Consider the following 17,345-nt stretch of genomic DNA (forward strand, 5'->3'; position numbering starts at 1 on the left):
CCGGGGAAAGACTGATTATAAAACATTGTGACCAGGACGGTAACCGTTGTACTTATGGTGAATATACCAGAGCGATTTGCGTTCGGGCATTAAACGAGACTTAAGCCACAAAAATATCTTTAAAGCTACATAGCACCCCAAAATACTAAAAGTGATGAATAATTAATCAATACTTACATTCTCTTAAAATTTTACAATTATTTAGTCCTGGAATAATATTAAACAAATTCCACAATTGATCTTGATTAACACAATTGCTGATGATAACTTCCAGACATGTAGGATTTGGTACTGGTATATTTTGGAGGCGCAAGAATTGGGCCATTTCCTTATTGCTTGAAAGATTGCTGCCTCCCCAATTATTGAAATTGCCACCACCACCCGTTGGCATATTATTGAAACCACCGCCTCCAAAGCCCATGTTATCATTCATCATATTGGCAGGACCACGTCCACCACCACCACCACCTCGTCCTCCGCCATCATCTCTAGCTGATAGAGATCTTCCCGAATCCTTGGGTTCAGCAAATATGGGTTTGTACTTGGCTGGACAGTTTTCGAGGGCAATTGCAGCATCATAAAATTTACCATAACGTATATATGCAAATCCTTTGGGATTCCCAGATGCTTTGTCACGTAGTAATGTGACATTTTCAACTTTACCCCATTGACTGAATTCATCGCGTAATTCATCCTCAGTAGACGTTTTGGGACAAACAATAAAAAGGCGTACATATTTTTCATGTTCATTGTCCGACTTGCTGGAACCTTGATGACGACTATAGGAAAGGAGTGAAAATTAATATTACGCTGAAAATAAACACACAACCGTGAACTTACTTTGCAGCCACCAACACCTTCAATGTTCTATCCAAGGTACCAATAGTCTTGCCATTCATTTCTTCCTGGGCCCGAGCAGCTTGTGAAGTTTTTGCATATTTAATATAAGTTATGCCTTTATTTTCTCCACTATGTTTATCTTTTACAACCCATATATCTTCGATGTCACCAAACTGACTGAATGCTTCACGGAAATCTTCTTCCGTATGGGCTTTATTGCAAATTATGAAAAGTCGTGACATGGGAGGGTCATCGCCCTGATCACGACCACCACCACGTCCTCCATCACGAGATTGTGAACGATTTTCGTACATGTTTTAGTAAAAATATAGGTCTTTTTATGATCAAAATCCTTCCAACAAATCTAAATATATAAAGTAGAAAAATGTTTGTACGTTTATTTGTTTGAAGATTATGGACTCAAACACCGCTAACCGGTTTCCTTCCTGAAAATTTCAGAGTATATCACTACATGGCCCATATATCCCATATATACAGTGGGCATCAAAATAAAGTTTCCACCTCTCAACATTTTTTTTTATTGCATTATTACACCAATATCTTCTTCCACCTTTTAAGACTCTATAGAGGAGGCTAATACCAAATACGAAAATTGGCCTACATTTATCAAAATATATTTTACCTTATTCGGGGAACCGGGTTCAATTAGTTTAATATAATAATGACTACCAAATACGAAAAAACAAAACTTTTTTCAACACAATTAATAATGCCTGCCAACAAAGTCTGCCAAGCCAAGCTAATTTATTTATTTATCACGATATATCGATTAATCAACATTTTCTAAAAATCGAAATCGATTTTGGATTGTTGCCACTCACAGATATATGGTAACACATGAAGAGGCCGATGTTACATGATCAGCAAAAGGTCTGTCTGGTTAGAGGTAGTTTACACTATCAATGTCATAAGACACGAAATAAAAATATTCCATATCTTCCCACAGAGGCAATGTGGAGACGTAGTTTTTTTACATTTTTGCACAGAGTAAATGGCGCAAAGAAAATCTACAATATTTCACATATTAGCGAATATATAACGATGGGAAATTTCATGTCATTTGACATTTACATATAGTGTAAACTACACCTTAATTTACCAGCAAGAATTGTCAAGCAAGGACTTTCTCGGAGAGTAATGTTCCTTTTACATTAGCACGAAAAACAGGTTTTAGGGCTGTTTCGCCATTTATTTGCTAAAACAGGCAACATTTTGCAAAATTTTGCAACTTTGTTCTCCAAAACACAAAACAAATGGGCTTGATATTTCCGCAAAAAATTATTTACAATTTGCACAAACATTAATTACCGTATAATTAAAAACTGCTGATTGATTGTTTTCAGGAAGAAGAAAAGTTGCAAGTGATTGCTAGAAGAAATTTGTCCACCAAGAATTCGCAAAGTCTCAGTAAAGCTGAAACCACATACAACGTTTGGGTAAAGTTTTGTGTCGTTTTGGCCGTTTTTACACTGTTGGGCATGATGCCGAAAAATTCAAATTCATTTGAAATATATGCCGACAAACAGATAAACGCTGGACTTTGGTGTCGTCGTCGCCCTGTTGTTGTTGTTTTTTTCTCGACGCCCAACGCAAAACTTTAATCAAACGTTGTATCTGTTTTCAGCTTAAAAAAGAATTGTCAAAATGTCTCTCTCGATTCGCTCTCGTTTGTTGGACTTTTGTGTTAACAGACGACTTTCAGCAACAATTGGTACAAATTTTAGGGTAACCAGACAAACCTAAAGTGTATCTGTCATAGTCCCGGTCCACACTAGCGTGAATTTCATTAAAAAAATTCATGAAATTAGGCGTTTCTAGATCGAGTTCCATAGTAGGGTAAAATCATGAAATTGCTGTAGTGGGGAATTCGACCTAAGAACGCGTAATCTCATGAAATTTTTTAATGAAATTCTCGCTAGTGTGGACTGGGACATACCTATTATTCCACGCGCCATATAAACCTAAAGCTAAAAACAGATACAACGTTTGATTAAAGTTTTGCGTTGGTCGTCGAGAAAAAAACAACAACAACAGGGCGACGACGATACCAAAGTCCAGCGTTTATCTGTTTGTCGGCATATATTTCAAATGAATTTGAATTTTTCGGCATCATGCCCAACAGTGTAAAAACGGCCAAAACGACACTAAACTTTACTCAAACCATGGTAGAATAAAGTAAAGGTAGGCCACAGCTAACAGCTGATTACAATTTTTTTCTTTTTATGGCCTAATCTGTCAAAAGCGGGGTTGACATTTTGTACTGTTTTTGACATTATGCAATCATAAAGGTAGATGCATCGCTGAATTGTTCCGACAAAAAACTTCTGCTGTAACACTATATCTTAAAATTGAAAACAAGGACAAAAAATGTGTATTCGCGTGCCATAATAAAATTGTTGATTTTTTTAGCAAAACTTACGAATGAACAATTTATCAAATATTGATATTAATTTAAATTTGTTCCAAAAGTACGGGAATGTAAAAACTACAATTTTTGTAAAAATTCTGCTGACATTTATCTGCAAATCGGATACCAGCAATCACGATGTCAGATTAGCCAAACTTGTCAAGTAGAAAATAAGTGAATGACATTTTTTCACTGTCATAAGTTTGGGAAGAACTTTTGCTATTTTTGGAACACTTTTCCAAAAAGAATATTCTGGAGACTAGCTAAAGAAATGTTTTTACACTATATGGCACTTTTAACATATAAAAAGTGAAGCTCTAAGTTCCATATGTTTTTAATGCGGTATAGCTATGCAGGTACATCTACCATTATTATTGTACCATGCCATTTGACGTTTTAAGCCATGGCTGCAGGGTGGCATTTCGCAGTGATTTTCATACCTGGCCTACCTCTACTTCATTGTACCATGACTCAAACGTTGTATGTGTTTCCAGCTTTAAGCTGCCACAAAAACACTCTCTGGGCGTCCATATTACCCAAATACGTTACGAAAAAGTAAAAAGTAAAAAGTTTAGGCCCATTCTTTCGTCGTGTGCAATATTTTTCAAAAAAAAAAAAAAAAAAATCCGAAAGTAGCTCAAGGTGTGATCTATCAGATGAAAACAAAATATTCTGGAAAAATCTGGTAGATTTCTTCTAAAAAATTCATGAAAAATGTATTTTTTCGTGCTCAATACAATACTATCTATGGACATGGTTTAATAAGAAAGGTTAGCCAAAGCTTTATGTCAATTTAAATTTTTTCATTCGAGTATTCCTAAAACTTCAAAACAATATACACAAACTGTGTATGTGTGTGTGGTGTTTGAATAAAATGCCAAACAATTTTAAAAACAATCGAATTCAATGATTTTTAAAATTATTTTTGAAACATTTGTATGGAAATAATTCGTCAGGTTATCATTGAAACAAACATTTTATCATATCCACAACTTGATTATGGGGAGAAACATTGGTCCTTCATTCATTTTTCGCGATTTTTATAAAATGCTCAAAATTGGTGTTGTAAACAAACCCACTTGTTGCTTAATTTTGAAGTTTTAGGAATTCAAGAAAAACAAGGGTTCTATAGATTTTTTTCATTTAAATCTACCTCTTTACTTATACCATGTCTATGGATATTGAGATTTAAAAAAATAATTGATTTTGCCATCGATTTTCTGTCAGCTATAATTATAACCCATGGATGCACTCAGTACAAGTGCTCAATACAAATGCCGCGGAAGTACATCTTTTTCTATAAAGTCTTCAATGAATTTTACAAGAGAAAAAACATTCCATTTTGCTTTCCAGCACGCAGGTAGGAAGCACTCCATTTTTAATCCAAACATGCAATAAAGGTCAAAACCTATAATTTGCGTGTTACGTGTGCTCCAAAATACAAAAACAAAATGCATGTATTTCAAATTGAAATACATGTATTTTGTATTTGTTTCTTAGCGTTTAAAGATATGAAAATTACTGAAAAATACAACCCTGTAGCCATGGCTTAAAACGTCAAATGACACGGAGCAATAATAAAGGTAGATGTATATGCATAGTTAGTCCGTTTTATAAAAACATATGAAATTTAGAACTTCAGTGTTTAAGTTAAAAGTACCAAATAGAGTAAAAAATAAAAATCATTTCAGTTATGCTCCAGAATATTATTGCTAGATAAGTGTTCCAAAAATAGCAAAGGTTGTGCCCAAAACTTAAGATAGTGAAAATAAAAATGCCATTCTCTTATCTTCTACATGAAAATTTCGTGATTGCTGGCATCCGATTTGCGGATACGGCGACATTTCAACTAGAAATTTTAGAATATTTTTAATTTTTCCATTCCCGTACTTTTAGAACAAATATCAATACTTGACAAATCGTTCATTCGCAAGTATTACTACATATTAAAAAATCAATAATTTAATTTAGCCACGCGAATAAAATTTGTTGTCCTTGTTTTCAATTTCAAGATATTGTGTTAAAGCAGGGGCCTAATTACGACATTCGATTCGATCGAGTTTTTGCTCGAGATTGAAAAAATCAAACTATGAAAACCTATTCGCGCCACCAACTGTACATTTACTAAGGTATATGCATTAGAAATTTGTTACAACAAAGTCAAATAGTTTTACAAAAATAAATAATTTCGTACAGATTTCTAGCACATCTTCATTCCTAAAGAATTATTCAACGATTTCAACAAATATTTACATTTTTTCGTTAATAATTTTGTTTTTTAGTTTTTGCTTCAAAATAAACACATTTTTTACCATCTACCTTCTTAGTGTTCTTTGGAGAGCACAAAGGTGTTCATAGCTCGATTTTTTCATTCACGGGCAAATTCTCGATCGAATCGAATGTCGTAATTAGGCCCCAGTCTTTTGTTGGAACAATTCACCAATGCAAGGTAGATGCATTGGTGAATTGTTCCAACAAAAGACTATAATTGCATAATGTCAACAACAGTAAAAAATGTCAACCCTGCTTTTGACAGAATAGGCCATAACAAGAAAAAATTGTAATCAGCTGTTAGCTGTGGCCTACCTTATACATTATAGCTCTGTTCCTTTACGTGCAAGAATCTTCAAATTTTGCCACTTTTTACTCGAAAAGCGTTCCTTTACTTTAGACACCGTACAATTCATATGGGAGCAGTTTACAACTTTTACTACTTTTGCCGGTTTTACTATTTTCAAAAGTAAAGGAACAGACCATATGTGTGTTCGTTTACTCAAAATTTGTGCAAATTGTTGCTGGAAGTTGTTCGTTTACTCCACAGTACAATGCAAAAGACCTTAGTCGATTGCAAGAAGTTACTGGACTTGTACAAATTTGTACAAATTGTTGAGTAAACGAACACACCTATTATTGTACCATGGTTGCCGGCGTCTGATTGGCTGGTACGTTGACTTTGAATTTTGTTCCAGCTTTTTTGACGTTTTTTCCATTTTTGCGTTCCCAAACTTTTTGAAAAAATTTTTGTGTGAAAACTATTTTTCACTCTTTCTCTCTTTTACGAGTTTTACTATTAAAAAGTACGGGAACAAAGCTATAGACTGTTTTAGCAAAGTCCCGGACCACACTACAGTAATTTCAGTGAAATTTTGACACGAAATTATGCGTCTCTAGATCGAGTTCCATAGTAGAGTAAAATAATAAAAATGCTGTAGTGGGGAATTCGAGCTAAGAACGCATAATATCATGAACTTTTTCAATGAAATTCATACAAGTGTGGACCGGACAAATAAATGACGCAACCGCTCTTAAACCTAATTTTTGTGCTAATGTAAAAAGCATATTAGAAAATAACCACGGTAATGAGTGTCACGGTAATGATGGAAACGTGATTATTATTGGATTTAAATGTGGAAATCTTCAAAATTTGTTACAGAATATAATATAATTCAATGAAGGCTTAAGAAATTAATACACCGTTACCATAAATTTGGAAATTATAATATAAATAACGGAAAAAATACTCAGTAGGGGAATGACAAATTTTCGGGAACATGCATTATTGTTCAATCGATGAAAACAGTTCACCAGTTCTTTGTAGCGAGAAAGGTAACATTTGGCCTTTGGCTTGTATGTCAACCATTTGTTCCACCAAGGATATTGTTGTAGCGGAAGCTAAAAACGCTGAAGGACTTAAACTATATAAATCAAGTTCTTTTAGCGGACGTGTAAAGAAGATATCTGAGAATATATTTGCCGTACTTTGGTGGTTTCTTACATGGAAATATGTAAATGTATGAAATAATTACATATGAGCTTTGATGACATTTTGTAGTTCATTACGATGTATTTTTATTGAAAGATTCAACAACTATTACCGAAATATCTCAATTTAATGTTGATTGCTTCATTTCAATTTAATTCGTTTTAAAATTATTTTGTATTGATGTTTTGTTTTTGACTTTTTATTTTTTTTTTCTGTTCTTTCAAAAAATGTCAAATATTCCCTCTGACAAATTTACAATTTTTTACGGAAGAGAAAGTCTTTCATTTTTGTTTAAAGTGAAAAGCAAGTTTTGCCAGTTTTTCTTGTACGGAAACGCATTTTTTTTCAGAAAATTTTAAAAACAGAACACAACTTTAATATTAATACTTGCGAAAGAATGATTGATATTAATTGAAATTTGTTCCAAAAGTACGGGAATGTAAAAATTAAAATTTTTGTAAAAAGTATAACCGAAGTGTATCTGCAAATCGGATGCCAGCAATCACGATGTTAGATCAGCCAAACTTGAAAAAAGTCAATGAATGAAAAGTCAAATCCCTTTATAAAAAAATTATTTTTGTTGTAATTTCCCCAACAACATAAAGAAAGTTTTGACATAACATATTCAAAATTTTACGATGCCACTACCTGGGTAATTGTGCCATGGTTTGGGTACAACTTTTACTATTTTTGGAACAATTTTTATTTTTTACTCTATTTGGCACTTTTAACATATAAACGGTGAAGTTCTAAATTCCATATGTTTTTGTAAAATGGGCTAACTATGCAGATACATCTACCTTTATTATTGTACCATGCCATTTGACGTTTTAAGCCATGGCTGCGATTTTCATACCTGGTTCTGGATTCTTGTTCTATGAAAATTTGAAATGAAAAATATTTTCTTTATAATTTTTTTCATTTGACATATTTTTCCTTTATAAAAGTTTTCATTTCACATTTTCATAGAAACAGAATTGAGCCCCTGGCCTACCTCTACTTAATTGTACCATGAATTTAACCAAGGTATATTCATATGTCTGTGTTTAGACACACAAATTTCTCGGGAAAGTAAATTGAGTTTTTTGGAGAGAGCGGAGAGGAAAGAGCTCCTCAATACTCTTTCCTACCCGCTATTGCCTAAAAACGGAATTTACTTTCCCGTGTGTCTAAACACGGACTATAAGGTAAATGCATGAATTACAACAACTAACAAATTTACAAAAACAACGTTGTTGTTATTGAAAATTAATTGTCAAAGATAATTATTGAATAATAGGGTCGTTCCAAAAATTTGTTCAGGAAAAGCATAAATACATTATGAAAATCCTCTAAAATAGAACAAATTTGAATCAAAATGTAAATATTTATAAAGCATACAGAACTGTCGTGGGTCATTGTTATTACACGTTTGTGGTGAAAAGAAGAATTTTATGGTCGCAAATTTCGAATTTTCAAATTTCATGAGTATACCCTATTACATTTTGAAAACTAAATTTACAAAAAAGTAAGAATACAACTGATTGTCACTTCTACCTTGTATAAATATGCCTTGAATTTAACCAAGTTTTAAAACCTCAAAGACACATTTTTTTTGTTTGCAAACCATGAATAAAAATGCATTTGTTTGTCATTTATTTTTTATTTTCTCCAAAAGAAATATTTATTAATCATAATTATTATTTTTTTATTACTGTTGCTGCTGATGTGTTTTCTTTATGTTTTTTTTATTTGCTTTTTTCACTGACATTAAATATATACTTTTACATTATGCATTACACAAAGAAATCATCAAAGAAATTAATAAATTAATTAAAGTTAAAGTAGTTGTTGTTTTTTTAGGTTAGGTTTTAGAGAATTTGCACTAAAGTTATTATTGTAGTTAACAAATACTTGTTTATGTTGTTTGTGTATGGATTTATAAATTATTACATATTATTGTGATTTTTTGTTATGTTTTAGAAAATGAAGGAAGTTGGTGGCTATTAGTTGTTCTATTTTCTGTTGTGGTTACTAATAATTGCTATGGTTTGTTTTGAAATGATAGTCAATTTTGTGTGTTCGTTTATGAAATATATTTATTATTCGTTTTGTTATTGTATTAACATAATTTAGAATGGTTAATTTAAATAAATTTTTAATGATTTATGCTATGTGCTGTCACCTTATAATTTCGAATGCACATCAGAACTGCACGAATCTACTAATTTTTACTATTTTTTCCGATAACATAAAGGAAAAATGCTATCGTAGTAAAAAATAGTAGCTTCTTGCAGGTTCTGAAACAGAGCTCATTTGATAGCAGTTCACAACTTTTGCCACTTTTACCATTTTTAAAAGTAGAGGAACAGATCAAGTACCTTGCGGGATCAATACAAAGAACTTAAGCCAAAAACACATCCAACATTTCAGCACAGTTTGACGTCATTTCTGATATCAGAAACGTCGTCCATGAAAGTGCTCTTTCAAGGATGGAAGTCACAATGATTCTAAAACATTTGATTTAGATTATAAAAGAGAAACCTGGAGGTAATATTCTGCGAATGGGCGTTCTGATTACAGCGTTGTGATGGTTACAACGTACTGAGGAAGGATAGCACTAAAAGTGGGGGCTATTGCACCAGTGTTTTCAATACAGACCTATCTCGCTTGAGCCTGACACAAACAACATGGAATGCATGGTACAAATACACAGGTAGCCGCATCGGCAGTTGCTGGTAACATAAGGTGTCAAAATTTGACATCAATTCAATGCACTTGACACATTATGTTACCATTAGCTGGCGTGATAATGCTACCTGTATTATTGTACCATGATGGAATGTTAGGTGTAACACTTTCATAAATCATGGGAAAGGTGATTGGCTGATTTTCAGAGAGTTTGCTAATCACCGCTACCTGTTGCTCGAGTACCCAAGGAGATGATTAGCAAATGAGCGTGCTGAGCTTCACCCCAGTGATCCCAGAGTTAGGGAGCTGACTCCGGAATTTTAAAGGTTGGTTCGAGAGCATAAGCGGAACAAGTGGTTAACTCATCTGAAGAGTTGCAACATTGGGACCGAAATGAGATGTGTGTAATTTTAAATACACTCTCGAACCATAGAAATGAGAGAGATAGGACCACAGTCACATTTGGTGCGCAAGTTATTTCAATCGACAGTATGTCGTGCACCCCGGGAGTGACAGGGCGAAGAGAAGAGTAATATACCACAATAGAGCTTTTCCTGTCGAGAATGAGTCACTACAATGTACAATGGATGATGTTGCGAATGTCATCAGAAACACTAAATTATCCAAAGCGTTGGGCCCTGACGGTATCTCCTGGTAATGCTGAAACAACTGTATGTGGGGGAGTTGTGTATCTCACTAAAGTTCTCAACATGTCGCTAGCCACCCATATCGTTCCCGAAGTCTGGAAAATGGGCAGGGTGGTCCCGCTACTGGCAAGGATGCCAGCAAAGGTGAATCGTACAGACCGATTTCAAAGATCCTTGAGGCTTTAATGGGTTCCGTAAACAGCACAGCATGACAACAGCGTTGCCCGCCATTTTAACGCAAATTAGTAAAGGACTCAACCAGAGCAAGCCATGTGATAGAACAATAATGGTGGCGCTGGACTTATGAAAAGCCTTCGAAACTGTCAAGCTCCCCACGCTGTTTGAGAACATCGAGCAGACAACCCTCCGGGCAAGTTTGAAACGTTGGATAAACAATTATATGTATATGTGTGGACGCCAGTCGTACGTGGAATTCAGGAACAAGAAGTCCAAAACCCGTAGAGTGAAACAGGAAGTTCCCCATGGTGGGGTGATATCTCTGGAACTGTTTAACCTTTATCTCTCCCTGCTTTCCACACCCTCCAGACTGCATTGAGATTTTAACTGATGTCATTTGTGAAAGGCTGAAGTCCTATTTGACCTTTTTCCTCTCGATAAATATCCGCAACTAAATCGTCGGCCACTCTATTCCGTACATGGGCATGCCACAGCTATCTGCGAGGTCCTCAAGTCCCCAGCCGAAAGTAATTGGATGCAGATAAACAAACTGTGGTCCGCGAATATAAGTGCAACGCGATGCAATAATATTTAAACCTGTCAGAATCATGTGTTCTGTGGACCATCTACATGAGGAGACAATAGCATCTTTTCGTTGCAGTACTTGCCCGGGTGTTACCGTGAGAGCCATCCTAATCACCACATGGTGGATAGGATGATCTAGAAAGAGAGGTCCAACGTTACAACAGAGAGAACCTATAGATCAACATGCTTATCAAGCAGGTTTAAATAGTATTTACACGGATGCAGTCACAAAAATGCACAAAAAGCCGATTCGATTGAACAATGAACTGTTAGACAATTTTCATCGATTGGACCATAAATGCGAATTTTAGAGAATTTTTGTGAAAGTGCACCTTTGGTCCCATACAAATTACTATGAAAAAAAAAGATCCCTCTGGTGGCAAGGGTTAACATTAACCGATCGCCATAAGACCGTGTTTAGACATTCAAACTGGAAAGAAAATTTTTCTTCTCAATTTCTTTTAAAATTTCCTTGTTGTTTAGACAGGGAAATCATGTTTGTGTCAATTTTATAATTTTTCTTATTCTTCTTCACACTCATTTTCTCATTGCGCCGTTCAAAAACAAAGCCAAGGCAAAATTGTAATGAAAAGTAAAAATGGACGTGTGTGATAAACAATTAATTATTAAAGGAACCCTTGAATTGCATTTTAATTTTGATATTTCCACTTATTTCGAATTGTTTTTGCTTAAAAAAATAGTTTTTCCTCCAAATGTTTTATTTCAATTGTCTCCGCTGTTGTTTGTTTCTCGACAGAGAAAATAAAATGAAAGAAAATGCAAAAACAAATCTGCAATGAAAGAAAATGCAAAAACGATCCGAACTTCAGGTTGTATACGAAGAAAAACGAAACAAAACAGAATTTGCCAGTACAGAGGTGTGTGTACCCCCTCTTATTACTCTCTACTCCCTCGCCCATAAACTCAATTTTCATTCCCATCAACTTTCCCTGTGTAAACAGGGACTAAAATTTAGAGTTGGGCGATCTAGTTCATGGAGCCGATCGATCTTTCCACTTCCTTTTTCCAAAAGGAACTAGTTCCTTAATATAGTTTCATAGTTCCAAATAGTTCTGAGAGCGACATAGTTCAAAGAATACTTCTCTTTCATCATTCTTTCTGTTTCCTTCGTTCCAAATTGTTCCGAGACCGATATAGTTCAATGAATCTTTCTCTTTCATCGTTCTTTTTATTCTCTTCGTTCCAAACATGGCACAATAATACAGGTACAACGGCAAAAACAGCTGATTATCACATTAGTTGTCAAAATGCATTATTGTGAATAAAATTACATACAAAAGGTAAACAAGCAATTCACAGTAATGCGTTATTTTGACGTTTGGTGTGGTAAATGGCCCGATTATTGTTATCGATGTAACACCTTCTTATTTCGCCATGGTTCCAAACAGTTCCGAGAGTGAAGTAGTTTAAGGAAACTTTCTCTTTCTTTTTGTTTTCATCTTTTGGTGGATGTATTGACATAAACATAAATAAATTGCAGCCATGTACCGAGGATGCGATTTATGTTTATTTAACAATGTGGCCGCATTTGAATGATGAACGATCCGAAAGGAAGAAAATGTACCATACGAATCAAAGGAATTGTATGCACGACGGGAACTACATTTTTTTTGTTATTGTGAATCATTTGTATGAAAACGTAAACAAACACTTTGACATATTGAAGAATTTTCGGCCAAAATAGAATTGTTGTTGTGCTACTTACGTGACCTGTAGTGGAATTCTGTAACCCATTTTAGGAGTTACCGACAAAAAATCGGTAAAATTAAAACGCAAAATTATGAATGAAAATATCAATAAAAGTTGACAACACTGTTGGAATCGGTAGCACTTACCGACAACTTTATTTTTGTTGTTAACTTGCCGAAAAATTTCGTTAATTACCGAAATTATAAACATTTTAATTTTACCGATTTTTGTCGGTAACTCGAAAAATGAGCTACAAAATTCCAGTACTGGATGTTGAATAAACTTCTCTCAGTGACTTTTATTCTCTCAAGCAAGAAAAATTGCAGAAATTTATCGAACATTTTGTAAGAACTGGCAAGAAAATCAGCTGTTTTTCAAAGTCCTGGTCCAAACTAGAGTGAATTTCATTAAAAAAAATTTTGAAATTAGGAGTTCTTAGATTCAATTCCCCGCTACAGCAATTTCATTATTTTACTCTACTATGTCCAGGTCCACACTAGCGCGAATTTTTTTTAAACGTTTGATGAAAATAGGCGTTCTTAGATCGAATTCCCTACTACAACAATGATTTTATTCTACTATGGAACTCGATCTACAAACGTATAATTTCGTGAAATGTCCAGGTCCACACTAGCTCGAATTTTTTTTTTAATTTGATGAAAATAGGCGTTCTTAGATCGAATTCCCCACTACAACAATGATTTTATTCTACTATGGAACTCGATCTACAAACGTAAAATTTCGTGAAATTTTTTAATGAAATTCACGCTATAGTATAGTAAAATCATGAAATTACTGTAGTGGGGAATTCGATCTATGAAGGCATAATTTCATGCAATTTTTAATGAAATTCACATTAGTGTGGACCGGGACTATGAAAATGAAACTCCATCTAGAAACACATAATTTCGCAATTTTTTTCAATGAAATCAGTCTAGTGTGGACCGGTGCAAAATGTATGAAAATTATTTTTGTTTCTTTTGATATTTTAAACCATATGGAACAAAGGCATACATTTTAAAATCCCATCCACAACGCTTCAGCATCTAAAAAAATGTGAAATTGTGAAATTTTCTTGGTCAAAAACAGGTCTGTACGATAACTTTCCCAGCAATAATTACTCAGCATGTTCCAACAACTTCTCTCACCCTGCGTTTACATATGACAGGACAGTTCAGTTATTGATTGTCAAAAACCCAAAACTTGCCTGTGTGACGTAGGCGTCCAGACAAGTGCAAAAACACTTGTAAAATTATGAATAAAAATCGTCGATTTCTTTTTGTGTTCCGTTCACATATTTTGTTTTTGTTCATGTTGTTTTGTTTTCAACGCATCTGAATTATCGTATCACTTCACAAAAATGTCAAAAATTTGTTAACCCGGCTGTCTGTGAAAATATGATGAACAGCTGGAAGACAACCGACAAATGTATGTATGTGTTAGTAAATCAGATTTGTATTTGAAGACAAACTGTCTGGTGTAAACGCCTAGTCAGTGAATTTTACTCTCTTAAGTCCCAATTTACATTGGGCGAGTTTACTTGCGGCAATTGTCAGTTTGTTGGTGAGAGAGGGTGCTGAGAGGCAAAGGGTTACCATATGCCTCACTTCTCTCTCCTACAAAATGACAATTGCCGCAAGTAAACTCGCCCAATGTAAATTGGGACCAAGCAAGAAAAATTTCAGAAAGTTATCGAACAACATTTTGTAAGAACTTGCAAGAAAGTCAGCTGTTTTCGAAAATGTATGAAAATTCTTTTTGTTTCTTTTCATATTTTTTACCAAATGGAAAAAACATAAATTTTAAAATAAAAAATGCGCGAACTATGAAAAATGAGTGTGTATCTCAAAATGTACGGGAACGGACAAATGGAAAAAATGTCAAAAAACTGGAACAAATGTCAAAGTCGGCCTACCAACCAATCAGAATCCGACAACCATGTTGCTATTAGGTCTGTCTGGTTACTTTCCCAGCAAGAACTCTCAGAGAGTAAGGAGTTTTTATTCTCTTTTGCAAGAAAATTGTAAAAAGTAAACAGACACCTCCCAGCAAAAACCAGCAATCAATCAGCTGACTTGCCAAAACAGAACAATTTGTCCGACAATGAAGGAAGCAAAAATTTATTAAAAATAAACAAGAAAATTACAGAAAAAACAGATGTTTGATTGTTTTCAAGAAGAAGAAGAAGAGTTGCTAGTGCTTGCTAGAAGAAATTTGTCCAGCAAGAATTTGCAAGTTCTCAGTAAAAGAACTGTCAAAATGTCGCTCTCGAATCGCTCTCTTTTGCTGACTTTTTGTGTTAACAGACGACTTCCAACAACAATTGTTACAAATTTTAGGATAACCAGACAGACGTATTATTACACGCTTATGGCTATATCACACCATATGCTTTTTTACATGTATGACATCAGCAGGTCTGTATATTAGTATACACAAAGTGACAACATACATGTGAAAAAGCATATGGTGTGATATAGAATTAAATGTGTCGTTTATAAAGTTTCTTAAGAGAGCGTCTTAGTCACAGAACTGTCAAAAAGTCTCTCTCAACTCGCTCTCTTTTGCTGGACAATTTTGTTATCGAACAGCATTCAGTAAAAATTTATACGAATTTGTACAAATTTTTGAGTTATCGTACAGACCTAATGTTAACATTTCAAGTTGTTTACATTGAACAGCTGATAAAAAGTCAGCAGGCCAAACTTATAGGCCGTTTATATATAACAAGGTTAACCCAGTGGGTCTGGGTTTCAAATGTCATTTCCATTGTATATACTTCAAACAAATCCTCATAAAGAAGGTTAACCCTGCAAAAAACTATAATATAAACGCCGTATAACTCTAAAGCCAAACGTTGAAACTTTCATGCATAACTTTCACAGTTTTTTGGAAGAGAGCGGTGGTGAAGGAGCTCCTTAATCTTCGCTCTCTCCCAAAAGCTGTGAAAGTTTCAACGTGTGACTTTGGAGTTACAAATTACAGCAAAAATTTGCAAGTTCTCAGTCACAGAACTGTCAAAAAATCTCTCTGAATTCTCAATTTTGTTATCAGTAAAAATGTGTACGAATTTGTACAAAAACAAAATGTACTTTCAAAATATTTGATAGGTGACACAGCATAATTCATAAATATATTTTGTATATAATTACTTTTATTTGTATTTTTTCAAGGGTTTATACATATTCAATGTGGTATATATGGAATTACTATTGTTTTGGTTGTTGTTGCTTTTTGATATTTATTAAATAAACATTGGTTTTTATTACTTTTCAATAATTAGCTATAGAGAAAACATTTTGAAAAAACAAAACGTTTACAGAACACAATGAATGGCAAGAAATTAAAGAAAACTTAAGGTAGGATTTCAGTAAGGAGAAGGCCCAGAGAAAGATTCATTGGATGTTTTATTAGAGTATTTAAAAAAATATTAATCCATTTCTGTGAGAGCCACTGTGGTCCATGTAATACTATGTTTACATTTACGAAATCTACTCGATTTCATCTGTCAATTCCTTTGTGTATACGTCAAATGAAAACTCATCGATTGGATTTCATTTGACGTTTGAGCGATGGAATTGACAGTTGAAATCGAGTGGATTTCGTAAATGTAAACATAGTATAATGCCTGTCTGTTAGCATTCTGCCATAATATTTGGTCTGTTTCAGAACTGCAAGAATCTACTAATTTCTAATAATTTTTCCGATAACATAAAGGAAAAAATGTTATCGTAGTAAAAAATGGTAGCTTCTTGTAGGTTCTGGAGCAGAGCAATTGTTGTAAACTTCATGGGGATATTCAAACTTCGTGTTATTTATTTTATAAGAAACTGTGTGCTTTTTGAAGTCAACAAATGATTTTTTTTAAATAATTACTTAATAATACTAAGCATTGTAGAATTTACTAATATAAATAGATCAAACATAAAATTAAAAACTTATAATTTTAATTCTTAAACAAAACTTATAAATAAAAGATTATTTCCCAGTTTTTTGTTTTCTTTGTAAATAGAAATATAAACTAATATAGTTTTTTAATGTACATAATTATGTGTTTGTTGTTTGTGTATAAATTGTTTGTTTTCGTTTTCTAATTTGTTGTATAAATTTTTGAATTTTATTCCGAAAGGCAATTTTTTGTTGTTTTGTTTACGACGACCTAAATGTAAAATTTTGTTTTCCTAAAAATCTTGAGTTTTTGTTTGGTTGTTTTTTTCCACATTTGTTTGTTTCTTTGTTTTGTTTAACAAACAATTTTTTGTACATTGTTTTTTGATTTGGAAAAATTAAAATAAAAAATAATTACAAAAAGTTCAAATAATTCTAATTTTGTGGGCACACATTTCATATGTTTTTTTTTTGTTATAAAAATATTAATTACATTTGTGGAAACTTAATAGAGAGTTCATATTAAGAGTTCATAACTTAAAATAATTTAAATATAAATTATACATTGTTTTTTAAACTTAATTACTATAAAGAGATCTTAAAGTTTGTTGCTGCTTTTTAGTTAATTATTTTTTAT

The 17,345-nt window shown here is 33.5% G+C and overlaps 1 protein-coding gene across 4 annotated transcripts in view; it reads right to left on the reverse strand.

Moving 5' to 3' along the window:
• The window catches only part of LOC141401180 (RNA-binding protein 45-like), a 53,855-nt gene that overhangs the window by 8,249 nt on the left and 28,261 nt on the right, over positions 1-17,345 (reverse strand). For 2 of the 4 annotated variants that reach the window (XM_073981122.1, XM_073981123.1), the window contains exons 2-3: positions 841-1,204; positions 178-779 (exon numbers count right to left, since the gene is read on the reverse strand). In XM_073981122.1, the coding sequence (XP_073837223.1) occupies positions 178-779; positions 841-1,154 (916 nt within the window). In that variant the 5' untranslated portion in view covers positions 1,155-1,204. Of the gene's footprint in view, positions 1-177; positions 780-840; positions 1,287-1,462; positions 1,647-17,345 lie in introns of those variants that run through there. The other 2 variants (XM_073981120.1, XM_073981121.1) reach the window with 2 other exon arrangements.

The sequence above is a fragment of the Musca autumnalis genome, unplaced genomic scaffold (assembly GCF_047663935.1).
Source record: "Musca autumnalis isolate F117 unplaced genomic scaffold, ASM4766393v1 scaffold_4, whole genome shotgun sequence".
In the NCBI taxonomy this organism is placed as follows: Eukaryota; Metazoa; Arthropoda; class Insecta; order Diptera; family Muscidae; genus Musca; species Musca autumnalis.